Here is a 27,752-nt window from a genome sequence, read left to right as displayed (position 1 = left end):
TCTAAAATGTATCATTGCTAAGTCCTAAGTACAATTTCATTCAGACTTTAATAAGAGAGTTTCAGGCAAAAGAAGGCAAAAGTAAAAATTACGACAGAAAAACATAAAAGTATTTTTGATAAAATTATAAAAATGGAAGTCTTGCATTTCAGTTCTCTTCACCAGGATAAGGGTTAAAACACTGTTTTATTTAAAGAGGCTGAAGCCAGTTTCATAAAATGAAACCATTCAACTATTCATTGAAATAATGAATACTTCTAATTTGTTATAAATTAACATCATATTCATTATAATGACCTTGCTCCTCTTCGCCATAATTTTATGTGTATGTGTGTATGTACACAATTATGTACATACACACTCTCATGTTCAACGAGAAATCTGTTTTTAGATAACAAAGTTATTACATCACTTACAATTTCTTTAGATTTGTCTCCATCCTGATAGTTCCCTTCACCAGTTTGAGTGAATAATATGTAGATCTTTCTTTGATATCATCTACCATCTGAAATCACTTTTCAGTGTGAGTTTTGACTCTGGGAACAAAAACGTCTGCCAAATTCAGAGAGTAGATATAAGAGTCATCTCATGCTTTGCCAAAAAGTCACTGTTATGGAGTGACACATAAGGAGACACATCATTATTACAGGTTTTGATTGTCCATGCCTCAGGACAGCTAAATAAAACTCTTTACCAATCATTTGATCCTATGGAACAAACTCATGATGAATGATACCTTTGCAAGCAAAAGAAAGACAACTGACAGTAGCTCTGATGTGCTTTTTAGGCTATACTAGACTTACTACCCAGCTTTGCCCAGTAAAGTATTCATGGAATTGTTTGCCAGTTTGTAGAATGGGAATTCACACTACTTATGTATATATATATATTTAAACTAACTTCTGGACTTATTTAATTGGAACTATCCAAACAGTTGTAATCAATTTACATGAGTTGAAGCTTCTTTTAAAATAATTTTTACCCTGAAAAATCACGTTACTTTTGTTTTTAAGTGAAAGACAGGAGAAAGTGAAAGATGTATGAATGTGTATATGAAATGGACAAGTGTGTGTGTGTTGTGTGTGCTGTGTGTGTGTGTGTGTGTGTGTGTGAGAGAGAGAGAGAGAGAGAGAATGAGCCACTTACACATACATGAGAACACATGCATTTACATACACACTAATACACACATTCTCTCTCTCTCTCTCTGTCATGCACACACACATGCACACGTACATACAAAAAAGATGAACACATGTATTGATGTATGTATGTATACATGACAACACACCCCTTCACTCAATCTCTTTTTCTCTCTTCCTCTCTCTCTTTTTCTGTCTCTTCCTCTCTCTCTCTCTCTTTCACACACACACACATGCATTTCATACACACGTACATACATAAAAATTTCTTACAGAAATTAACCCTTTCGTTACTATATATCTGACCAAAATACACCCCTCATGAGTTTCAATTAAATTCTAAAATAATCATGAATTTAGGCTTGTTTCATTAAATAACTAACTTTTTTACTTATCAACGTAGTAATGTGATATTTGGAACATAGTTAAAGAAAGGGTTCTTAATCAATTCTATTGCATAACTTTTGTCTCAAAGTGACTTTAATTACAGGTAAATCCAGGTAAATTGAGCAAATAGTAAAAATATTAAAATTTTAAATTGAGCAAATGGTAAAAATATTAAAATTTTGTTTAAACATCATCATAGAAAATGAATCATCAGCTAATATTCAAATGGGTATGCAACAAAATTTTGATAAAGAAGAATTGTGCACATCACTAGATCATCAGTTGAATTTAATGCACAACAGGTGTACCATAAAGGTGGAATAAACTGAAATTCTGAAATCCACCTAAATCTACCACAAGTTTGACCGAACTAAAGAAATCGGTCAAAAAATAATATACGGCCCTGGTTATGGTATGGAAGTGATAAATTCCAGACCACATCATTCCTTAGGCCATGCTGACTAACATTATTTTCCCTGTATAAAAACTAAATCCACTGCAGTACCCAGTATTTGCTTCACAAATTTTCCGAAATTTGATCTCCCATTTTGTGTTTGTTTACAATCTGCATAAATTTGTTTCTACATTGATCGCTTCAAACAATAACTTCCAGACCACATCGTACCCTAAGCCATGCTGACTAACATTAGTTTCCCTGTATAAAAACTAAATCCACACAGTACCAGTATTTGCTTCACAAATTTTCCAAACTTTGATCCCCCATTTTGTGTTTGTTTACATTCTGCATAACAGTTTGCTTCCACAGTGATCGTTCTAAACAAGCATACTGAAAAAAATAAAAGTCTAATGGTTTCGCTTCCTAAGATAAACTCTATCTCCTCAGAAAAATTGCTAATAAAGACATTTTTAAAGTTTTTTATTTCATTCCGCTTTGTTTCTTTGGAATCGCTGCTTTCGGTTATCGGATAAAAAATATCCTATTCATTATTGTACACCACGTGCTTTTGCACCTCATTCATTCTTTTTCTCGATATCTCCCTACTTTCTGTTGAAAAAGCTTTCAATTCGGAATCAATGCTTGATAACATGAAACTCCTATCCATTTTCAATGTTGAAGAAAAATCGATGCTGAAAAAGATCTCCCAAAATTCACTGTGTTGAGATATTACTTCAAGCAATGTCGGATACTATAACCCAACTATTTACAAAGTGAAATCACATGTTTTAACGAATGTACCAACGAGATTTGGGTTCAAATTTACATTTAAATAACAAGTTCTCTCAGCCGGCTACAGCCGGGTTGGTATTATGAACCAAAAAATTTTTCGGCTGGGTTAGTAACGAAAGGGTTAATGAACTCTGGATGATGAAATCACATTCAGTTAAAAATATTTCTAAATGATTAAATATTGTATATGTCAAAAAGTGGGGGTTTTTTTCTTAGAGAGCACAAGACACTGTGTGTGTTTATGTCACAGATAGCGAATGTGTGTTGATGTCATGGAAGCCATGTATTTTTTTCATCAAAAAATAATAAAAATCCTGTTTAATCATTTAAATAGAGGTCCAAATATCACAAAAATTTGTACTGCACTGCCAATGGTAAGTATGAAAATAAATATGTAAAAAAAATTAAGATAAAATACTATTTTTGAGATATTTCAGTTCCACACACACACACACATATTACATGTGTTCATATATATATATATATATATATATATATATATATATAAACACACACACACATATTATATGTGTTCATATATATATATATAAACACACACATATTACACGTGTTCATATATATATGTATGTATGTATGTATATGTTTGTATGTATATATATATCTGTGTGCATGTATCATTAGTTTCTTTAAATATTTGTTTTTCATGCTTGCATGGGCTGAATGGCAATAAATTTCAGACAGGATTCTATGGCTAGATGTTCTTCCTATTGTCAATCCTTATCTGATCAAGTAAGAAATTTCTTATCATACAGGTCTATGAAAACACAAAGTGGAAGGTTGAAATCACATGATCTGGTGGTCTCGCTGCTGGAGATGGTGGGAACTTATCTCTCTGTTAGCGATATAAACAAGAATGCATTTTGCACCTTACCATTATTTTCATACTTACCATTGGCAGTGCAGTACAAATTTTTGTGATATTTGGACCTCTATTTAAATGATTAAACACAATATGAAAGTTTCTCTCATGGTATCTACTACAGTGTAGTTTGTTCTAACAGAACATCCATGTTTAAGTGGGGATAAATATTACTGCTCAACAAAATTAATGCTAACAAGGAATTCAAATATATCTCTGACTCTTTCAAGCGAAGCCATAGAATGTCAATATTATTCATGCACATTAGCATGTTCTCACATGCATGCACATTTATATTAGCATAAATATCCAGGAATGTTTGAGTTTTAAAGTAAAACATATGTGTATGCAATATATACATAGATACATATATACAAATATTGTATCAAAATATCATTAAACATTACTGTGAAGATATCATAAACACGCATATATGTATAGACACACAAATTGATACATCTATGTAGATAAATGGTAAATAAAATATAAATCACCTCATTGTATTACAGTTAGTTTCTCTAAGCATTGTCAATGTAATCTTTTTTTAGAACAATACACTAATTAACTGATTAAAAAATTATTCATTTAATAACTGGTATCAATTCAATTACAGTATTTTGAGTGGCAATGAAAATCAGCAAGTAATGAACTTAAGTATAATAGAGATAAATTTTTAGAAATGAAACCCATACATACTCAGCCCAGAATAAAATCTACTATGAAGTTTTTTACAATGTTACTCAATAAATTGTTTGCAATTTATGAACTTTATTAACTTACTGCACTTTAATAACAGACAAATTGTTAGAATTATCACCTCATTGTAATAATTCTTGCTGGTTTATTCTTCAACTACGATGGAGGCATAAAATGAGGGAGGGAAGTCATAACAGCAGTATGTATTGAGAAATGTGTAAATGGACTTGATAGATTACGGGGTGAAGTCTTAGAGAAATCACATTATTGTTGGTGATGCAGCATTCCATTGCAGCTATATGACATGTGCTTGTGACTAAGTGACATGTGATGAAGATTCACTCCTGAACTGAAATAGGCTCCCAGCCACTGTATCATGAATGGTTATGTGGACCACTCCTAACGCAAACCAGAGCTTCCTTCAACCACAACATAAAAAGTACCAAGAAAAAAATGTTATTTAGAAATGCTTTTAGTTTAGTTGTTTACCCTATTTTATGCTTGTTTATACTCTTATACATTCAAAGTTCACAAATTTCCTTATTTAAATTATGAATCATATTCCTTTTGATGATATCAATATGATTACAAAACTTCTTTGTAGAAGATATCTTCTGTTTGGTCGATGCTAAGTTTCAAATTACTGGAGTCCATTACTCTACTCATAGTGACATATGATTGGCTGTATGTAAACATCGGAGTTGTTAAAAATACACCTACATGATCTAAAGTCTGGCCCTGTACCTTGTTTGCTGTGAATGCATGAGTGAAATCTTTAGGGCTGCAAAAAATCAAACTAAGATTTACCTCTCATGGTTCTACGCAAATAATGTGTGGATGTTCTGGTGCAATGGGTTATTTTGATTGACAAAACTGAGATGTGAACAACAGCCGCTTCGATTAGCCATTTTGAATCCTGCCCGAGACTAACACCCTTCAATAATTACGATATAACCACACACACTATATACTGACACACACTTTTTCCATTTCATTTCGCTATTAACTGTCCTTGCGACCCCTTTCGTATCAATGATGGGGCCACGAACTATATGATGAAAATCCTGAGTTACTCACGGTTGGTGAATTTTTGATAAAAATGCAAAGGTGGTTTATCAATTCAAAAAATCAATATCCACAAAATAATCATACTTTCTGATTTTTTTAATGCTAAAAACCTTCCTGACAACCATCTTTGTAATTCTGAAAAATAACATAACCAATGATCTAGCCGTCTGGCAGTGAAGAGAGAACAGACAAAGAGATAGACAGATGGACAGACAGACAGACATAATGCTCATTATAGTAAGATAACAAACCTGCCCATCTACAATGGAAAATACAGGGATAGTATCGCAAATTTAAACACTCTAAATTCACGAACTATATGGTGGCGGGGGGAATTAATCCTCATTGCTGGAATTTTAACAAAAAAAAAAAAAATCAAAGGTGATTTATTAATATCCACTCAATATCCACTAAATAATCATACTTTTTCATTCTTTTTTTCTTTGCTAAAAACCTTCACAATTCAAAAAAACATTGAGACCATTAGTCCAGCCTGCAAAGAGAGAACAGACGGACAGACAGATGTGCATAATGACCATTGTAGTAAGATATGAAACAATTGTTATGGAATTTATTCAAAGGTAAAAAAAGTCAAATGGTTTGAAATAAGAAATAGTGTATTATCATTAATTGTCAAATGAATGAGACTGAATGATGCTTACCTGATTCTTATAGCAATCTTCACTTTTCTCTTTATCACATTTTGTCATAGTGTTATTCTTGCAGATGCATCTAGTTCCTGAATTTGTGTCACAATCAAAGGCATGGCCATTGCACATACAGCTGTAATAAAACAATGTATTAAGAATATATAAAACATTTCAACTACAACAGTTCCTTCTTTTCAATTGCTGATATACATTGCAATCAATTAAAATATACAATGAGCTTATTTTAGATACTGCAATGTTATATTAGATTAATAAAATGTAAGTATTGAAATAAATGCAGCATTATAAAGCAAAAAAAGTCAGAAAAAGAAAACACACGGTCGGCATATGTTGTGAAGTTTCTCTTCCGCCAATCTAAAGTAACCCTTTTTACATCTTTCACAGAGTTTTCCTTCAGTATTGTTTTTGCAGTCTTGACATACAGCCTGATTCTCTTGAAGACCCCCATATTCCTACACAAATGAAGAGAAAGGGAAAAATCTTTAAGTAGTTATTGCATTACATTTCATAAATTCTTAAAAAATATAATTGGCATGCACAACTTTTGGAGGTGCTTTTTGCATTAAAGTCAATAATAATGATGAAACAATAATGAAGTGAAAGATTGCAACAGCAATTTAAAGGAAAGGACAGCAAGAATTATGAAAATAACAAATACATACAATATTCATTAATCTCTTAAAATTTCTTTCATATGAAAATCTAATCAACCAGTATCACTCCTATGAAAAATACACAATCTGAAAGAAGCTGAAGAACAAGCCCCTAAATGGCAGCTTAATCCTTTCGTTACCACATATATTTTGAGAGGCTCTGTTTCTTTCAATTAATTTTTTAAAAAAACAAAGAATTTAGGAAAATAACTTAGTTATCATTAAGCTAGTGTTAGGAACATAAATTGTGACGAAGATTTGGTGGAAGATTTTAATTCAAAACTTATGAAAACAAGTCATTTGTACTACAGAGCCAGAAGCAGTTTCAGCCAGGTTGGTATTGAAAGGGTTAATCTAAGACATAGCAATCAGATCTACTTCACATTGTATCATACTACCTTTAAAAGGGACACAATGTAGTTCTAAATATCTAATACCCAAGAAAATAATGGAAAGATATTGGCTGGAAAATTTCGATCATGCATTTTTGTGAGTGAAGGTTGGTCTGGGACTAAATAACAACAGCATTACATGGCACTTAGATTGAAATGGATAAAGGAAACTCTGAAAAAATTACCCCTGAAATTACCAAGAAAAATTTATATCACCTAGATTTATCTACACCTGTGAAATCAATTTACCTTATTTAACTTTAGAATATAGGCTATTAAATAAAGCATCTCCAGTACAATATGTGCAAGTATGAAACAGAATTCATGATTATAAGTCATCACTGACAATGCCTTCAATAAAAGAAAATGTGCACAGATATAGGTCATGTTGAGAAGAACATTAAGGCTTAGTAATGTACACTGCAATAGTTTGGTCAAAATAGAACTGAAATTGAAATTATTTTCTTTCAAAAGGAAGCTAAATGCAATTTCAGCAAAAATTAATTCAATATTATTACATTTAATTTCTTAAGCCATCCTACAAGTTATTTTAAAATGTTTTGAGTAGATGTATATGTTCCTTCAAAAAGTTATAAAATACAAAATCTGTAAGTTTAAAATATAAGCATCATTATTATTCTTATTTTACACCTGATTTCCATGCTAATATGGCTTGGGTGATTTAATAGAATTTAGTGGGTTACATCTCTGTTGCAGATTTGACACAAAACACTATTATTAAATACAAACACTTTATAATTTTTGAAAAATTGTTTGAGGTTTTTTTATGTAAAAGGTACCTCAAAGATAAAGTAATTAAAATCATTCTAAAAAAAATAAACAAGAAAAACAAAACAATCTAGTTTGTATTGACAAGACAGAAATCTAGGTATTCAGTTTTGACAGAGTATATGATTGAACAGTGATACGCCAGGTTTTTTACTTGGATGTCTTGTACAATTATTCAAGCAGCATGCAACAAATAGAATGATTCAATAAATATGATGATGAAACACACCTAAAGAATAGGTATACACTTCATGTGGTTTTGTATACATATACAAAGAAAGCTTTCAACACATTACAAAAAATAGGATACTAGTGATGCCTATATTTTAAAGTTATAGATTGTGTATTTTATAACTTCTAAAAAAAGGAAAAAATATATTTCATCAAAATATTTTGAAATAGCTTGCAGGATGGCTTACACAATGTAAGTTAATCTATTTCATATCATGTTTTCATTTCTCAAAAGTTCAACAGCAAGTGAAAGAAATCCTATCAGCAAAAACTTCAGTGATTACTTTAATCAGATGTCAATGATTAACCACAAAACATTTTTTCTTACAGCTTTACCAATTACCAGTTGTTATTAGTACTAAAATTGCTGAAATTCTTTTATTTTCATTGCAACTCTATAGAGGATAAAACTTTACACTTCTAGTATTCAAGTGATCCCTAGTTTCATTTCAATATGATACTACAAATTAAAAACAAAAAAGAAAACTTCAAGTAGTTAATTTCAAAAATATTAGATATTTTCCTAAAGTCATATAAGTCAAATGCCAAACTTCTCCCAAAGTTGCTTGCAAACAAATCAAATTCAGCGATCATTAGAAATATGATATTCTGCCATTCTGATAGTGTAATGACATTTGGAAAATTACTTTTGATCAGCCCAAAACCTAACATTATTCCAAAATTACACTATTCAACAATAAAGTGGAAATAGAATATTAATGAACAACAAGAGGTCATCTTAACTTGATTTTGCTCTTTCACTTACATACAATAATCTTAATTTAAAGTTAGCCAGGAAAATCTCAACAATCAGATTTTTAGTTTAAGCAAATTTTTTTCATTGAACATTTGGTGTAAGTAATCTGTATGTTGATCTTACTGTATAATAAACAAGACCAACACAAATTATTTTATGAGCAAAGTGACATTGAATTTAAATTAAGAATACATTCAATTGTAACAGAACTTTAAATCAATGATTACTCCATAACAAAACAACAGGAAATAATATTTATAACTTACATCATGATCTTTTCCTTTGACTTCCGTGCAATTTTTGGTATGGTTATTGCAATAAATAAAACAAGATATGCATGTACCTCCATTTCGAGGATCACCTACATAGTTAGATATGCACTTCTCGCAATTATCACCCTATGAAATGAAATTAAAATGATTTAATTTACCTTTGTGTACTGTGAAAATCTTCATTAAAATGGAAAATATGTCAGCATGTTAAAAGAGTATCAAAATAATTCCATCATAAGCTACGTACAATGATAGCACATATTGTGCATATGATATGTATAATATACAGTACTAAAAAAATTCAGTTAAATAAGTTTCAAAAGTCAGTGAATATAAGAGATACAGAACATTAATATCAACTTCATCACCATTTTAATGTCTGCTTTTCCATACATGTATGGAGCACATTTACTTCATTTGGAGAGGTTTTTATTGATAGCCAGATGTCCACTAATCCTCACTTGTTTCCAAACAAGGAAATATTTCCCAATAGCAAGACATGCTTTCTGAAAAGATTGAAAATGAGAGACACTGCTTGTGTGATGGAGAGGCTAATTTAGAACTATCGTGTAGTGTCAAGACAAGAACATAGAAACATGTGTAGACCCCAGTATATACATAAATGTAAGCTGAGTTTCTTTCAGTTTCCATAGAAGAAATTCATGTACAAGACTTCAGTTAGTTCAGGGCTCATATGGGATGTGGACTTGGAAAACGCCCTTGACAGGGTCCCCCAATCCCTTATCTGGTGGGAGATGCAGAAACTGGGGATTAATGAATGGTTAATAAGGGTTGTACAGGCCCTACACAGAGAGGCTGTTAGTAAGGTTAGGATTGGCAATGAGTATAGTGAAGAATTCTGGGTAGAAGTAGGAGTCCACCAAGGTTCAGCCATCAGTCACTTTTTATTCATCATAGTCCTCCAGGCAATAACAAAGGCATTCAAGACGGGTTGCCCCTGAAAGCTCCTCTATGCTGATGACCTGGCCCTCATAGCACAATCACTACCAGAACTAGAAAACAAATTTTGGTTGTGGAAGCAAGGGGTTTAAAATCAAAAGACCTTAGAGTCAATGTAGCAAAGACCAAAGATCTAGTAAGTAGGAAGGTGAACACATCATACACCCCTTAGGTAGGTGGCCCTGCTTGATCTGTAGAAAAGGTGTAGGTAGAAACTCCATAAGATGTACCCAGTGTAAGCTATGGACACATAAGAGGTACAGCAACATCAAAGGAAGATTTTCTATATTTAAATGAGAAAGCTTGATTCTATAATCTTGACTTAAAATCAGTTGTGCAAGTTCATAGTAAGTACATTCCCCTGTTGTTACTGAAATTTGTATGGCATGTTTTGGTTACTTAATGGATATTTTAGATGATTTTTACAATTAGATAACCAATTAAGCTCATAAAAGCTAATAAGAATATACATAAAAATGTAAGAGTAATCTTTATGTAGATTCTTAATCTAAACCTTAAAGATGCAGAGGTAATGGAACAGGTGAATAATGATAGTGATCACAATAGCAAAAAAGTACTAAGATGTACTTTAATAAGAGAAGCAGTAAGAAAAGCTTTATTGATAATTAAAAAAAGGCAGTGTAGATAAAATGAGCAAGGAAAAAAGCTCTAATTAAGAGAAATACTGAAATGAAGAATGAGAGTAGCTATGTGAACCTAGGAAGCAAACTCAGTATTAATAAGACCATTATAACAACCAAGCATCCTATAACAGGGATATATCCTTAAATCCTTAAAAACGTTTTAGCCCGAAGGCTGCAGCCATGCTGGGGTACCACCGCTGAAATAATAATAATAATAATAATAATAGAAGTAGTAATAATAATGATGGCAATGATGAAAATGGTAATAAGGGTGATGATAAAATAATAATAATAATAATAATCATCATCATCGTTTAACGTCCGTTCTCCATGCTAGCATGGGTTGGACAGTTCGACCGGGGATCTGGGAAGCCAGAAGGCTGCACTAGGCTCCAGTCTGATCTGGCAGTGTTTCTACAGCTGGATGCCCTTCCTAACACCAACCACTCCGTGAGTGTAGTGGGTGCTTTTTACGTGCCACCGGCACAGGTGCCAGGCGAGGCTGGCAACGGCCATGATCAGATTGGTGCATTTTACGTGCCACTGGCACGGAAGCCAGTCAAGGCGGCGCTGGTATCGGCCACGTTCGGATGGTGCATAATAATAATAATAATAATAATAATAATAAACAAAAATCATGCCTCCTCATTGATATAACTGTCCCAATCAACATAAATGTGTCTGTCAAGACCTACCAAAAACTGAGCAAGTATAAAGATCTTGAAATAGAAATTGGCAAAAAGGACTGATTCCTAGGAAATGCCAAAATGACAGAAATTCAAAAGATAGTGCTCGTAGGAACTGCCTATATCCTATGTAAAATGCTGTCTATGTAATCTCAAATTTTAAAACAAATAATATTATGTGCAAAACCAAATATATGACACCCTAGGTGTAACACCAACATGAACTTCTAACTTGAGGTCTCTGGGTGAGACTTGGAGTTAACTTGTTCAAATACAAAGCAAAAGTCAAACACATAATAATAATAATAATAATAATAATAATAATAATAATAATAATAAATGTCCTGATGCAGTACCAGGTAGTGGCTCTCATGGCTTCTCATCTTAACTGATTGGAAATGTTAATTTTCTCTTGGGCTACAGCAAATATTCTGCTCAATACCACAGATTTGCTTGTCAGTTGCTTGACCATAACCAGTTGAGCATGTCCCTTAGTGGTGATGATATGTGCATCTCTGATCATGAGCAGAAGAAGTGGGGAGCATCAAAGCCATGTGTTGAGAGGAATTCTTTGGGGTTTGGATAATTCACCTTTGGAAATATAAGTGTTTTGTTCAACATCCTTAAATAACCCTTATTTAGGGACTTTTTGAGCGGGATGGGCTATTTGACCTGAAGAAAATTCTAACTGGGCCCCACCTGCAAGGTCATGTGCTGTTTATTTTGATATGAGATCACTCTGTCACGCACATATGGTTGCAATAATTGTGCCTGGTGTACCCTTATCAGATGGATAGTTATGATGGGTATACTGGGCTTTGCATATTTTAGCCCAGTGTCACTTTGATGGCATCACTGAAGAAGAAGAAGAAGAAGAAGAAGAAGAAGAAGAGAGAGAAGAAGAAGAGAAAGAAGAAGAGAAAGAAGAAGAAGAAGAAGAAGAAGAAGAAGAGAAGAAGAGAGAAGAAGAGAAGAAGAAGAGGAAGAAGAAGTGAAAGAAGAAGAAGAAGAAGAAGAAGAAGAAGAAGTGAGAGAAGAAGAAAAGAAGAAGAAGAAGAAGAAAAGAAGAGAAGAAGAAGAGAAGAAGAAGAAGAAGAAGAAGAAGAAGAAGAAGAAGAAGAAGAAGAAGAAGAAGAAGAAGAAGAAGAAGAAGAAGAAGAAGAAGAAGAAAGAGAAGAAGAAGAAGAAGAAGAAAAGAAGAAGAAGAAGAAGAAGAAGAAAAGAAGAAGAAGAAGAAGAAGAAGAAGAAGAAGAAGAAGAAGAAGAAGAAGAAGAAGAAGAAGAAGAAGAAGAAGAAGAAGAAGAAGAAGAAGAAGAAGAAGAAGAAGAAGAAAGAAGAAGAAGAAGAAGAAGAAGAAGAAGAAGAAGAAGAAGAAGAAGAATTTACATATGAAATAAAGCAGCTCTAGCATAATAAATATTATTAACTGCATATACTTAATGTATATGCTTCATGTATTTTCTGGTGACTGCAATAGTGGGGTGAAGTACTTTCAAAGTACCAGGTATTAAAACACCTCAGAGTTATGGACACATGACCTAACTCACCTTCAATCCCATTTGAGAGTGATGGACATTGGGTGTTTTACCATATTTTGTGATTTGTCAACATCACATACTCATCAGAGTTGAAAGCAAGTCACCTAGCCAGTCCCAGACTTAAATATTCATGGCTTGTAACACCATGAGATGGCAAGCCCAGAAATTTCATACCTAAGAGAAATTTACTTTTGAAATAAAATCAGCTCAAATATAATAAACATTATTATCAATGTATATTTAATGTATATGTTTCATGTATTTTCTAGTAGCTGCAATAGCATGGTGGAGTACATACTCCAAAGGTGACTAACTTTGCCTGTCCATTACTTTGCGGTGTTTTAACACCTGGCACTTTGAGAGTGTATTTGCTCCACCATGCTACTGCATCCACTAGAAAATACATGAAGCATATATATTAAGTATATGTAGTTAATAATATTTATTTTTATTATCATTATTATTATTAATAATAATAATAATAATAATAATAATAATAATAATAATAATAATCCTTTCTACTGGAAGCACAAGGCCTCAAATTTGGGGGGATGGGATTAAGTCGATTACATTGACCCATAGTACATGACTGGTACTTAATTTATCGACCCTGAAAGGATGAAAGGCAAAGTTGACCTTGGCAGAAATTGAACCCAGAACATACCACTAAGCATTTCACCCAGCATGCTAACGATTCTGTGAGCATGGTGCCCTCCACCCTAAGGCAAATGTACACATGCAGAAGGGTAAAGGTAGATGAGGGCTGATTAGCAAATATACACATGAAGAAGGGTAAAGGTGGATGTGCGCTGATTAGCATACAGAAGTGCATTAACTGTGATAGAAGAAACATGGTAGAGTATTTGGTAAGCAGTAAACAAGAACTGTTATAGTATGCTGCTAATGCAGAAGGATATAACAAAAATGGACTTGAGAGTGCTCATGAATTCTGATCAAGAACAGCCAATGAGAGAGAAGAAACCCTACTCCACATAGAATTACATGGTCAGTGCCACCATAAAAACCAACAAATTAAAAGACCAGGAAGCATCGTGGAGGTGGCTTAAAGAATGGGGGACCTAAAAAAGAATACTGAAAGCCTAATTACTGCTGCCCAAGACCAGGCATTGAATACCAACTAAGTGAAAAAGAGTATATACTACACAAGTGCAATGGACCTCTGCATAATGTGTGGGAAGAGTGTGAAAGTGTGGCTCACATTGTTAGCGCTTGTGAAAATCTTGTGCAGAAAGAGTATAAGCATAGACTTGACAAAGTAGCCCAAAACCTCCACTGGCTACTATGCCGTAAGTATGGATATGATGTTATGGGTGCTTGTTACCAACATACACTGGAAAAGGTAATGGATAAAAAGAGGAAAGCAAAAATCCTCTGGGACTTTGATATTGAAGGCCAGATATAGTATTAAGAGCACTTAAGAATTGGCATGGCAGTGTCAGGAGATCAACATATTATCATTATGGAGGCCTGGGAATTGAGATCGCTAAAATGTGGTAGCTATGAGAGTCAAACATAAAGGCTATCCCTATTGTCATCAGAGCATTGGGTTCAATACCACCCAATCTAAAAAAACAACTGAAAACTTTAGAAATCCCCTACAATCTATGCATATTGCAAAAGTCGGCATCACTTGGAACTGCATGCATATTGCATAAAGTACTGTCTGTCTGAGGTCCTTGTAACTTGATAAACATTACAAACCCCTGGTAGACACAATATCTTCAATCAACAACCTAATGATATTGTATACTGAGCGACGTCTATAATAATAATAATAATAATCCTTTCTACTATAGGCAAAGGCCTGAAATTTGGGGGTAGGGGAATAGTCAATTACATCAACCCCAACGCTCAACTGGTACTTATTCTACCAACCCTGAAAGGATGAAAGGCAAAGTCGACCTCAGCAGAATTTGAACTCAGAATGTAAGGACAAATAAAATACCACAAAGCATTTTGCCCAACCTGCTAACGATTCTGGTAGCTCGCCACCTTAAAAATAATAATAATAATAATGAGCTCCAGGCTGAATAACAATATAGATGTACATTAAGAAGCTCTCTCCACAAAACAAACTCAGTCTAATAACACCAGTATGATAGGAAGAAAACTTCGCAATTAACTGTGGAAAAAGCAGTGGAACTAAAAAACCAGAAATTTTTTGTTATATAAAGTGTAGTTTCTTTCTTAAGTACATGATATTTCAATGCAACATATGCGAGAAGTTGAAACCAGCCCCAGGAAACCTAGAAAAACACCACTTGCACAACAAGTACGTAATTTGAATAATTACCTATACATGCAACTGTCAACATATCTATGTACACATGTTAATATTTATAAGCAACATAAATAATGCCTACACGACATACACGTACACACATAGAAAATAAAGAAAAAAACATGTTTCATGAGCGACTTTGTACCAAACAAAAACAAAGCGACTTCCCACAAATAAATATAAAAAGGAGCAAATTAGTCACTAAGTTTAACCCTTTTGTTACTATATTTCTGACCAAAATACACCCCTTATGTGTTTCAATTAATTTCTAACGCAATCATAAATTTAGTCTGGTTTCATTAAACAACTATAACTTTTTTATTTATCAATATATTAACGTGAATTTTGGAAGATAATTTAATGAAATGTTCTCAACCAATTCTATACTATAATTTTTGTCACAAAGTGACACTAATTGCAGGTAGATACAGGTAAATTCAACAAAATATAAAATTATTAAAATTTTGTTCAAACATCGCTATAGAAAATGGGTTATTAGCTAATATTCAATTGGGTATACAACAAAATTTTACAACAGAATTTGTTATTCTGGATAACTTTCTGATACCCATAATAATATTTATGGCAAAATAGTCTTAATTTCATTTAAGGTTATGGGAAACCACAAAGTATCCTTTCTTTCGTTTTGTTTACATTTAGCGTAACGGTTCGTTTCCGCCGTAATGATTTCAAATAGGTTCATTCGAAAAAGTAAAAAGAAATAGTCTAAAGCTTTACTCTTCTTGGAAAGTATGTGGCTTGGTCCAGTTTCTTCAGAAAAATCACCGAAAGAAACAGTTTTTAAATTTTCACTCCATTCAGGTGCCAATTCATTTTCTTTATCGCTCTCGGATTCAGTTTTCACTTTCGGAAAATGAAACATCAGATTCATTATCAAATACCACATGCTTTTTTTTTTCAGTCATTGAGTTAGATTTATGAAGGTCTTCAGTAGAAAATCCTTCGAATTCTGACTCACTGCTTGATATAATGAAATTCGTATCCATTTTTTGTCAGAATTACAAATTCTGAAAACACAATAGGAACAAATTTCGGAAAAAAATCTCCCAAAATGCACGGAATTAAAATTACACTTCGATTTTTGTACAAAACTGTAGTTGAACTCTTTACGAAGTATAATACGTATTTTCACGAATGTACTAAAGAGATTTGCTCTGATATTCTCATTTAAATATGAATAGGTAAATTTGGGCGGTTTTGGGCGGTTTGGTCACATTAACCAAAATTTTGGGGGGGCGGTTTCGGGCGGTTTGGTAACGAAAGGGTTAAAACATAACCAAACAGTTATGCCGGGAAACATAGCTACCATTAAAAATAGAGGCAATTTTCAATCTATCAGCCTACAATATGACAAATGTATCCATTTGAAGAACAAGGAAGCAGCGTCAGGTCAAAAAGTCAACTCTGAACAATTAGACCTGTCTCCTATTTTCATTGTCAATGCTTTAATGACAAGCCAAAACTCATGCCAGATCAGTCATGGAGAACCAGACTGGGGTTGAAAAGTGCTGCTGCTGGAACAAACTCTCTAAAAAAACAATCTACTAGATAGCCAGATCCAGGATAACCCTAACCCTATACTTGTAGTGATGTCACCAAAAGCAGCACCTAAAACAAAACTCATAAAATGGACTAGAGAGGATTATAGAAATATGTTGAAAGCTTTCTATAAACTCAAACAATAACCTCATGGTACAAACTTACTTTTCATGAAGAAATTTAGTAGGCTCTGAAGTACACAGATATATAGATGCAAATAAACTAAGTAATGTACAGATAGACATCATTAAGAATAAAAGGTTGACTGATGCTGAAATTAGCCAAATTAGGACAAAAATAGCCCATGACAGACAAAATGAAAATAGCAACAATGCATATGAAACAGGTAACAGTTGCACAGAACCCAGTGTATGAGCAGTACATCCCAACAAGGAAGCTGGAGAAAGAATAGCAAAGAGCAGATATGCAGAAAAAGAGGAAAAAGTAGACCTACCTCAAGAGTACCAGAATAGGTATGACACAGAATTTGAGGTTAATAATAAAGAGATCATGGAAGCAAAAGAAGATATCATCAAAGAATTCAGCAAGACTGCATCTACTGACATCATCAATAGAGAACCACTGTCAAAGTTCTCAAACAACATAAAAAAACAACAACATAATCATGATATATAATGTTGCTCTTAGACAGATCTTAAGTAATAAGGGAAATGGCCTAACAACCTTAAAAAACCTCATCTATTCCACTGCTAAAGTTGTAACTCTATAACTAGGTATCAGGATGACACAGAAAAAGACCAGCATGTCAACATCTCTGCAGGCGGATGTATCAGTTCTCAATGAACTTGCTAGAGGACTAAATTTTGAGATGAAATGAGCTAGAAAAATCAAGCAAAATTATGAAATCAAAGATTTTATAAACTTCCCTGCAACCAAGGAACAATTGAAACAACGAAAACAACAGTTTTGAAGGTATGACAAAAGAATCAAATATTATCAACAAAACAAGATATTCAAGACGGATGCAAAGAAATTTTATAAGGAAATTGGCAAAAGTAAGATAGAAATAAAGGAGCCACCCAAGACTGTGGAAATGGAAGGGTTCTGGAAGAAGATATGGAGCAACAAAAAAGAATATAATGATAAAGCAGACTGGATAGAGTGAGACTGTATGAAGTTGAAGAGCAGAAATGGGAGGCAATAGGAACAGAAGAGCTAAGATGTGTTTTTAGGAAGTATCACAAATGGAAAACCCCAGGACTGGACCGAATTCTTAACTTCTGGCTAAATTGTCTGACAGAAGTAGTACACCAAAATTTTGCTGCATCTCTGACTGATGTCATCCAGAACCCAGAGCAAATACCTGCTTTGCTGACTGCAAGAACAACATATTTTCTACCAAAAACTGAAGACAAAAAATCCAAAGAACTACCGACCAATAATATATCTCAGCACTACCTACAAGATCCTCACATCAATATTAACTGACAGAATATACGCTTAATTTGAACAGAGATCTATCCTTCCACAAGCTCAAAAAGGCTGTAAAAAGAATTCTTATAGGTGCAAAGATGAATTACTCATAAATAAAATGATTGCAGAAAATTGTTGGTGCAAAAAGAACCTGAGTATGGCATGGACTGACTACAGGAAAATGTTTGGCAGTGTCCCACATAATTGGATACTCAAGGCCCTTGAGACATATAAAATCTCTCCTGTCATCTCCAAATTCTTACAGGGTAGCATGGCCTAGAATTTCTATAGAATATCTGTAGAAATAACCTTAACAAAATACTGTTCTGCATACTACTGTTCAATGTCTGAGCATTGCTGACTTGTGGAGTTATGTTGAACAGCTACTGTTATCAGCAGGATAGATCTGTCTATTGGCTGAGCCCATAGTGATGACTGACCCACTGCCCTCCTTTAGATGGGCAGGTAAGGCAGTTTTTCTTTGTCTGATGGTGATTGCAAAAGAAGTTGTCTGGTAGACAAGGCTGAAAGGCATGAGATTAAAGACTTTCCACATTAGTAGATACCTCAGTGACTTTTTCAAGTTTCACTTAAAAAGAAAAGTGAGATTAGAGGAGGTGCTCTCTTGAAGGGAATTTATTGAAAGTTAGTGGGAAGTTATAAAAATGGTAAGAATGGCTGTGAGTCACAGAACAGAGATTAGAAAGAGAGACAGAGTTCCTTGACTATCCCAACAAAACCAGGAGGGCCACATCACTTTCAACTTTTTTATTCTAACTATTGTATACTATGTATACTTCTATCCTTTGTTTTATTGTATACTGTATATACTTTCTACCTTTTTTTTTATTATTTCATTTTAAGCAAACCCATACATTTTACGTCTGTCTTTGTATTGTCATTCTCATCCATTGCCCTAGTGGCAAATAAACGAAATTATTATTGTTATCATCATCATCATTATTATTATTATTATTATCATTCAATAGTTTTATTTTTATGATGTGCTTTCACTTCACTACCGAGCGCAGCTCTGTGTGCCTTGGGTATGTGCTGTGATTTGTTGTGATGCTCTGATGGTTACTGTATTGAAAGTGTTCTGTGTAGGATGTGTGCAGTGCCTAGTAGTGCAATTTTCTGTATGTTATATGTGTTTGTAAGTCCTGGTGTTTTTGTTATGTACAAACTTGATGTAGTCAATGATTACCATAAATATGTTGCATATTGATAAAAGTGACATGAAAATTGGACAAACTGATTGCTGCTGAAAGTGTATAAAATGGTACAAGAAACTGTTTTTCCATTTACTCAATATAATGCTTTTGAATAGTTGCAATTCCTTTTTGAAAAACCTGGAATAAGCCATCTTTTTGGAAGTTTTCTTAAGATGTTATTCATTTGCTTAAGAAACATGGAAACTCAACTTGAGCATTCAGTAGAAAAATGACACAGGATCATTCAAATCAACTTGGCACTTAGACATTCATTTCCCATCAATTCTTGGAGTATTTACCAGCAAATAATGCAGGACAAGCAAGCAAAAGACAATGTTATGTATGCACACATACATCCCAAAGAAAGAAGTGAAAGTGACAAATAAATGGAATTAATGCACAATTCCATTTTGCTTGGAATGCTTCAAGGAGTTTCATACTCTTAAAAAATATTAAATTTAGAAACCAAACAATTTTTTATTGCCTTTTTGTCATTACTTTTATAATCAGAGTTTTTGTACTTATTTAAAATGAAAATATGTATAAAAATTACTCTTAAGAAAAAAGTCTTTTGGTTTTGTTTTTTCCCCATTTAGCACAAACACTTATGCAACCTTTTCCCACCATATAAGATTATCTCTTAGTTGATGCAACATTTTCATCTTTCACTTGCTTATGTTGTGGATGAAAGTTATAGCTGTACAATGAAAATGTCAGAATCATGTAACAAAAAAGTCATTTATTAAATAACAGCCGATCAATTATCTTTTTTTAAATATACCAATAACTAATTAAAATTTTCTCACCATTGTATTATGAAGACATCCTAAACAATTACCAGTATCCTTTTCACTTTTACACTCACTGTGAGAATTACAGGAACATTCCACGGAACAGTTGCTGCCAACCCATCCAAAATTACATTTACATTGGTTAGGACTTGTACAAATACCATGAACACATCCTTGTGTACAAACAGGTTCGCAGATTTGGTCCCTGCTAAGATAAGATGAAATAGTTTACAGCTTTATTTATTTTTTTAAATAAAAGAAAATATTCTCTTTATGAAACTATAAAGTAACTTAAGATATTTTTGTACTAATGGACTGTGCATTCTGTGACAAACATTTAAAAAAAATGATCAAACAACATATCAGGTCATTGAGAATGAAATGTCCGATTTTCTTATGCACAAAGTTTGACAGTCGTGAACTCTAATGTTTTATCCTGACAATTCTTTGTTTTACAACATTGAAGAGTTACATCATTACTTTTTGAAATGCAATTCATGGTGTCTGATTATATAGTGAGTTTTCTCTTATAAATAAATTTTTGTGAACCCATGGATAAATCAAAAATTCATGTTCTTTAAGAATATGAGTTCTGTCATGGAACCAATGCATCCCAGACAGCTTGAAACATCAATGAAGTGTTTGGTGAAGATGTGGCGAATGAGTGCACTGAATGTCGATGGTTTGAGAAGTTCCAGTCTGGTGACTTTACTCTTGAAAATCAACCCCGTGGTAGACCTGAGACCAAGGTGGATAATGATGAGCTGGAAAGTGTAGTGGAAGCGGATACCTCCCAAACTATGTGTGAGTTAGCAGCAAGGTTTGATGCTTCGATTCCAACTATATTGGACCATCTGAAACAAATCAGCAAGATAAAGAAGCTGGACAATTCAGTACCACTTGAACTGAACGAGTATCACGTCTTCACTTGCTGTTCTTTGCTGTCATAAAAACATTTACATAGTGACTCCCAAAAACTTATTGACATGTGCATTCAAGTAATGCAAATATTTTCATTACCCAGATAACACACACACAGCATTACAAACACAGCCTCCACACCCACTTGCACATTCCATGACTCCCATTGGGATCGATCAGGTACCAGAGAAGGTATATGGATTATTTTTCTATTTGAGAGCAATCCGGTTCATTTTTAGTATTCTCGTTTGTCAGAGCAGTTGATTTTATTTCAGATATTCTCATTTTAAAAATCATCTCTGGTTAATCGTTGAGAGGATGTTGATATTGCCTTGGCTGAGGTTTGCACTCTCTGAGTGCTCGTCATTATTCAATTTGACTTGGGTTTACTCTTATTTCTGATAGAGTTTATGTGGGTGGTGGGTTACTACCTAAAACCTTAGATATTCACAATCTTTCAATAAGCTTTCAAGTGCACAAAATTCTTCTGGTAATCTGTTGGTCCACTTGTCATCCATGTAGGGACATGACTCTGCTGCATGTATGCATCCATCCAGGTGTGCAGTGATCCTTTCTTGCAACTGTGAAAAATTTTTCAGCCAATAACCTTGTACTCCATCCAGACCAGGTCATTTCTAATTTGCCATTTTTTAAAAACTTCACTCACACTGAATACAGATCAATTCTGACATCCTTTTGTCTTGGTACAGTTGCAAGTTGTTTCTCTGTATTAGCCACTCTGCACTTGTTCGATGTACACTGGCCTGTTCCAAAGTTCTCCCCACAAATGCTTTACTTTCTTTTGCATCAAGAATCACTTTCTAATGCTGTTCATCATCTCTTTGTGACAATTCTTCATGTACTGTTTGCTTTCCCCTTTCTACTAACATATTCTTCATCTCTCAACCAACATTTAATCACATTCTTGTTTACCTCTTTTACCCATTTCATTTTTCTCCCTCTGCACTTTTGACTTTGATTCTGGTCCTGATCAATGACTTGATGACAACTTCTCAAAGCTTGTTCAGACACTCCATGCTTGTCATGTGCAACGTCCTCCCTGTTGACAGTTCCAGTCATTAGTGCAGTTATGATTATTACTTGAAATTGACATCAGTCATTCTGAGGTACCATTTATAAGGTTGTGCAATCACCAGTACTTTTATTGTGACACAGTCACTAGATGGTGGAGTTCACAACTGCCCTCATATACACTCTACTGGATGGCTGTTGACTCACACGAGTTCTTCTACCCTTTGATGTGTGTAGATTTTCTACCTGATGGATTTTCTTCCAACTACCACCCTCCTTACCAAGCATGATCGATCAGTTAGCTGGTTTATTTTCAGATCTGACCATTAGTATATTTATTTTAAACCTAATTACAGAATACAATCACCAACACTGGAAGCTTGCTAGACACTCCCTCCAGACCAACGCAATAAAACAAGTACAAAATAGACAATTTAGGACGGCTGGTTTCAGTCTCGTCTTACATGGTTGGATCATGTGAATGAGCATCTGTCTAAACCATTTGACATCATGATTTGGTCTGTCAGGGATGCCCCCTCCCATCACTTCTGTACATATTGACTCTTGAGCCACTACTGTGGAAGCTGGCGATGCTGAGGGGCAGATTGGAACCTGGTGCATCTCCCCAGTTACCAGTTTTCAGCAAACTGTCCAACCCATGCTAGCATGGAAAACCTACATCAAATGATGATGACAATGAATGTTACCAAGGTAAACCAAAACAAGTTCAATTGAAAATAATATCTATATTACATGAATGTAAACACAAAGAACATTAAGAAGAAACATAATATTCTAATATATATATAGTTAAAAAGGTGTTAAGAATCCATACAAATCAAAAGTTAAGGCTAAAAAGTAAAGATGGAAGCAAATGTTCTTAACTATGCACAAAATATGACAACAAACTGTTTTTAATTTTCAATTTTTTCATATTCACCAATTTTTGACTTCTAATCTACTTATATAAAAGAGGAAAAAAACTTGACGCTTTGGCTTTGGTAAAGGTTCAATAGCACTAGACGTGCTAGGATCAAGCTGAAAATTGGCAGGGATACAAAATGCGTGCTGAGGATCCAACTTGCGATGGTTAAAATTCGCAAGCTATAAAGATGTGGTTGCTATGGCAAAGAGAGTGAAAATTGACAAGTGTTTGTTGTTCCTCTCTAATGGTTATAACCCTTCCATCTCTCTCTTTCCCCCTTCCCTCCTCTTTATCTCTATAACGGCTTTTCACAGCTTCTACTCACTCTCTTTTCCTCTCCGTATTCGCTGTCTCTTTGTCGCTCTTTCTACCCCAGCCTCTCTCTCTCTTTTTCTCTGTTACTCACTCACATTTTCTCTCACTGTAACAAGTGAATAACAAAATTTCAGTTAACTCTCTCGCCCATATTGCACACCCCATCAAACACACACACACACTCTCTCTCACTCACACACATGCTCTCTCTCTCTCTCTCTCTTCCTCCCTCACAATCACATAGCTTGACAAGGACGGAAGAGATCAATCACTTCATGACTTCAAAAGATCCACTTTCCAGAGATAAAAATACAAACCATATCGTGCTGACTCCAAAATTCCCACCAAATTAGCCAGAAACACACACACACACACACACGCACATATGCATGCATGCACGCACACACACGTGTCCATTTCATATAACTTGTTTCAATTTCTGCTCTCATTACTCAGATGTCTAATACAATAACTCTAACTTAATTTTTCTTCTCAAAAAAGGTACAAGTCTATTTTTTTCTATAAGCGTATAACAATGACTTCTCCCATACTTCTCCGCTTTACTTTTGGCTGCAATTTCTACCAGGTCTACCTACCATGTAGACATCTGAACTTCATTTTCATTCACAAATTTCACATAATGTTTTCCATAAATCAACTATCATAAAAATTTTCTACTATGACCTCACATTTTCTAAGTATGTGTGTATACCTTAAAAGACGTGATTAGACAGAGGTCCAATAGAATAGTTCTCAGAAATAGACTACGTACAAATTCGTTCTTCACAACTCCTGAAGCTGTTTTCTACGAAGATATATTCACTTCACTCACTCTATCTCTCTTTCTTACTCTCTTTCTCTCTCAAATACACACGTGCAAGCACGCATGCCACACACGCACACACACACACGTCCATTTCACATATCTTTCAATTTCTGCCATCTGCAACTAAAAGTTTTATGGATACAACTGCTTACAAAAATAGGGATTAATGTATAATTTCTTCTATGTTCATAATTAAATAAATGTTTTAATGATTGGACATAGGTCAAATACAATAGCTCTCAGAAACAGACTATGTGCAAATTCTTTCTTCACAACTCCTCAAGCTGTTTTTTGATGGGGGTGGGAGTGGGGGAGAAATTTTCATACAGCTTGAGGCTCCAATCGAAACAGGGGACCTGAAATGATGAGGTTGAGAAATGCTGTTATAGATTATGCCTAACCGAAAACGATCACATTAACATCATTCAAACAGACCAAGTGAAACCGGGATTATCTATATATATAAAACTGAGAATGTGTGTCTGTCTGTCTGTGCGAATCCCTAAAACTTGAGAACTACACAACCAATTTCATTGAAATTTTACACATGCCCTCCTTAGGGTACATGTAGTGTCATGGGCAAAATGTTTTTTAACTTTTTGCCTAGATGGAGCCCACAGCAGTATCATATCTTCTACACACCACTGGTTGCATACATATATACACCCATGCACACATACTCACACAGACACACCCACACCACACACACACATACATAAGTGCAGGTGTGGCTGTGTGGTAACAAACTTGGTTCCAAAACACATCAGTCCCACTGTGTGATAACTTGGCATGTGTTTTCTGCTATATCTGTCTGTCTGTGTGAATCCCTAAAACTTGAGAACTACACAACCAATTTCATTCAAATTTACAATACTAAATTTTAAATTTTCAAAAATTCCAGTTCTAAAGGGTCGAAACAAACCCGAGCAATGCCGGGCAATGCTGCTAGCCTACCTATATAAAAGAGGAAAAAAACTTGCACACTTTGGCTTTGGTAAGGATTTAATGGCACTAGATGTGCTAGGATCGAGCTGAAAATTGGCAGAGGCACTAAATGTGTGCTGTTGATCCGACCTGCGATGGTTAAAATTTGGAAGCTATAAAGATGTTGCTTTGGCAAAGAGAGTGAAAACTGACAAGTGTTTGTTTTTCCTCTCTAATGGTTATCACCCTTTCTTATTCTGTCTCTCTCTCTTTCCCCCCTTCCCTTCACATTCTCTCTATAATGGCGTTTGAAGTTTCCACTATCTTTCCCACGCTGCGTTCACCAGCGCACTCACTCTTTACTCTCACATCTTCTCTCTCTCTGTACGTCTGTCTGCACTTTCTCTCTATAACAACGTTTCACAGCTTTTCCGTCTCTGTCTCTCTCCCACCACCTTTCTCACTGTACTTCTGTATGTATATAGAGAAAGCATGACAGTAGCAACAGTTTAAATATTCCTGTCTTTTAGAACGCTGACATATTATCGCCCACCACCATCGCACAGTCATAACAGATATTATTAATCAGATATATATTGTGTTAATTTATATATATATATATGTGTATATAAATATATATATAATGCGTATAGATATATATCTTTACATATGGGGTTGGGGGAAAATAGGATCTTTTCATGTTGGCCTCAATCAGAAGATTTGATGTGCGTGCATGTGTGTGTGAGAGAGAGAGTGAGTGTGTGTGTGTGTTTGATGGGGTGTGTGAGACACACACACATACACACACACACACATACATACACACACATACACACACACAAACAGAATGCCAACTTCAAAAGAACTTTTATGATACCCTTCACCCCACAACCCACATATATGAAAAAATAAAAATTTTACGGAAAGTTACGATCTTATGTAAACAATCGCACGTGGTCCAGTGACTAATCATTTAGTAACATTTCTAAGTGAATGTGATTTCAAAAGTTTAAGTTGTTTGTACAATAAGTATTTATATTTTAATTTTCTTTAAACAGACAATATTTCAATGGTTTTAAAAAATATTTTCAATGAATACCATTACAAAAATTCTTTTTGGCGTAAATATTTCGTAAAAGACCTGTTCGTAACCTCAGTGTCAAAAAATTTTTTCCATAGGTTTTTTCCGAGTGCATTGAATGTATCTCACTTCCAAATAATTGGCTGCTATTTCTAGCAGGCCCCGCTACCACGTAACCGCTATTTGCGATAAAGGACCCGAAATACCTGTTATGTGGTGGCAGGGCGTACAAGAAATAGCAGCTAAATCTTTTCTTTTCTGGGGAAAGAAGTTGCTCGCTCATGGTTTCGAAGTCATATTCGTTGAAAGCATGCAAAATATTCGGGAAAAAGAAGAAAAAAATCCATGAAACAAAACTCCGTTGCTGGGAAACTCAGACTTTTCAGGTGACCCAACAGGTTACAAATAGTCTATATATAAAGCTGAAGTTGTCTGTGTATGGCAGGTTTGGTAGCCTCCAACTAACAGTATCCCCTCCGAGACCCTACGGCGCAAGTTGACCAAAATTGAGAGTATGATAGAAGAAGGCTTGCTCTTCCTTCCGTAGAAGAAAAAGTTCAAATCGAACCATGTTAAAACCAAAACTTATTTACATCAAAAAGGGCCTTTTTCTTCTATGAAAATCCCTATTTTTTACGATTTTTTTACTGCAGTGTCGCCATTTTTCAGTGTATTTCAACCAGAAAAATGTTCACTTAAAGAGAATAACAAGCTACATAATGCAAAATTTTTACTTTTCAAAAATTCCAAAGTATTCAATGGCACTAGACATGCTAAGATGGAGTTGAAAATTACACACCTACAGAAGGCGTGGTGTAGTTACGGCCAGAATAGGTTTCAAGTAGGTTTCTCAATAACAAAGGCCCGAAACAATGCATGTTCTGCAAGTGAATGGATGTCATACACTATTGCCTTGAGTTGTGTTCATGCAACATGTTGGATTCTAGGCATCACTGTGAGCATGTTTGCGCAAATGCAACAGAAAAATGGGGTGAAAACACGATCAATTTTTGAGTTTTACGAAACAAAATATGAGCATATACGTAGAAAAATTTCCTAAATTGATTGGAGCAAGTTTGAATTCTCTAGCTTCAAAGATGCAATACTCTAGCAGTTTTGAGTGTACCTTTTAAAGGAGTTCTCAGTTGAAAATGGTGTCAAACCAAAGCTCAAAAGGAGAGAATTATTTTGCAGACCAAATCACCTCAAAAATCAAACAGGAAGTGCTCTTCATCAAGATATATAAAGCTGAAGTTGTCAGTGTGTGGCAGGTTTGTTTCATCTTTCGTTTTTTTTTTTATAAACTCTCCCAATATATATATATATATATATATATATATATATATAGATAGATAGATGTATACATATATCATCATCATCATCATCATCATTTAGCGTCCGTTTTCCATGCTAGCATGGGTTGGACGGTTCAACTGGGGTCTGGGGAGCCCGAAGGCTGCACCAGGCCAGT

The 27,752-nt window shown here is 34.4% G+C and overlaps 1 protein-coding gene across 1 annotated transcript in view; it reads right to left on the bottom strand.

Annotated features, from left to right (window-relative positions):
• Positions 1-483: 483 nt before the first annotated feature.
• Positions 484-27,752, bottom strand: part of LOC115213990 (multiple epidermal growth factor-like domains protein 8) — a 189,787-nt gene continuing 162,518 nt past the window's right edge. Inside the window, exons 15-19 of the mRNA XM_036502001.1 lie at positions 20,273-20,462; positions 9,122-9,253; positions 6,352-6,485; positions 6,025-6,145; positions 484-552 (exon numbers count right to left, since the gene is read on the bottom strand). Coding sequence (XP_036357894.1) covers positions 499-552; positions 6,025-6,145; positions 6,352-6,485; positions 9,122-9,253; positions 20,273-20,462 — 631 coding nt within the window. The 3' untranslated portion in view covers positions 484-498. The remainder of the gene's footprint in view (positions 553-6,024; positions 6,146-6,351; positions 6,486-9,121; positions 9,254-20,272; positions 20,463-27,752) is intronic.

The sequence above is a fragment of the Octopus sinensis genome, linkage group LG1 (genome assembly GCF_006345805.1).
Source record: "Octopus sinensis linkage group LG1, ASM634580v1, whole genome shotgun sequence".
Taxonomy (NCBI): Eukaryota; Metazoa; Mollusca; class Cephalopoda; order Octopoda; family Octopodidae; genus Octopus; species Octopus sinensis.
Note: the sequence above shows the minus strand (reverse complement) of the source record. Positions and strands in the feature narration are given on the sequence as shown.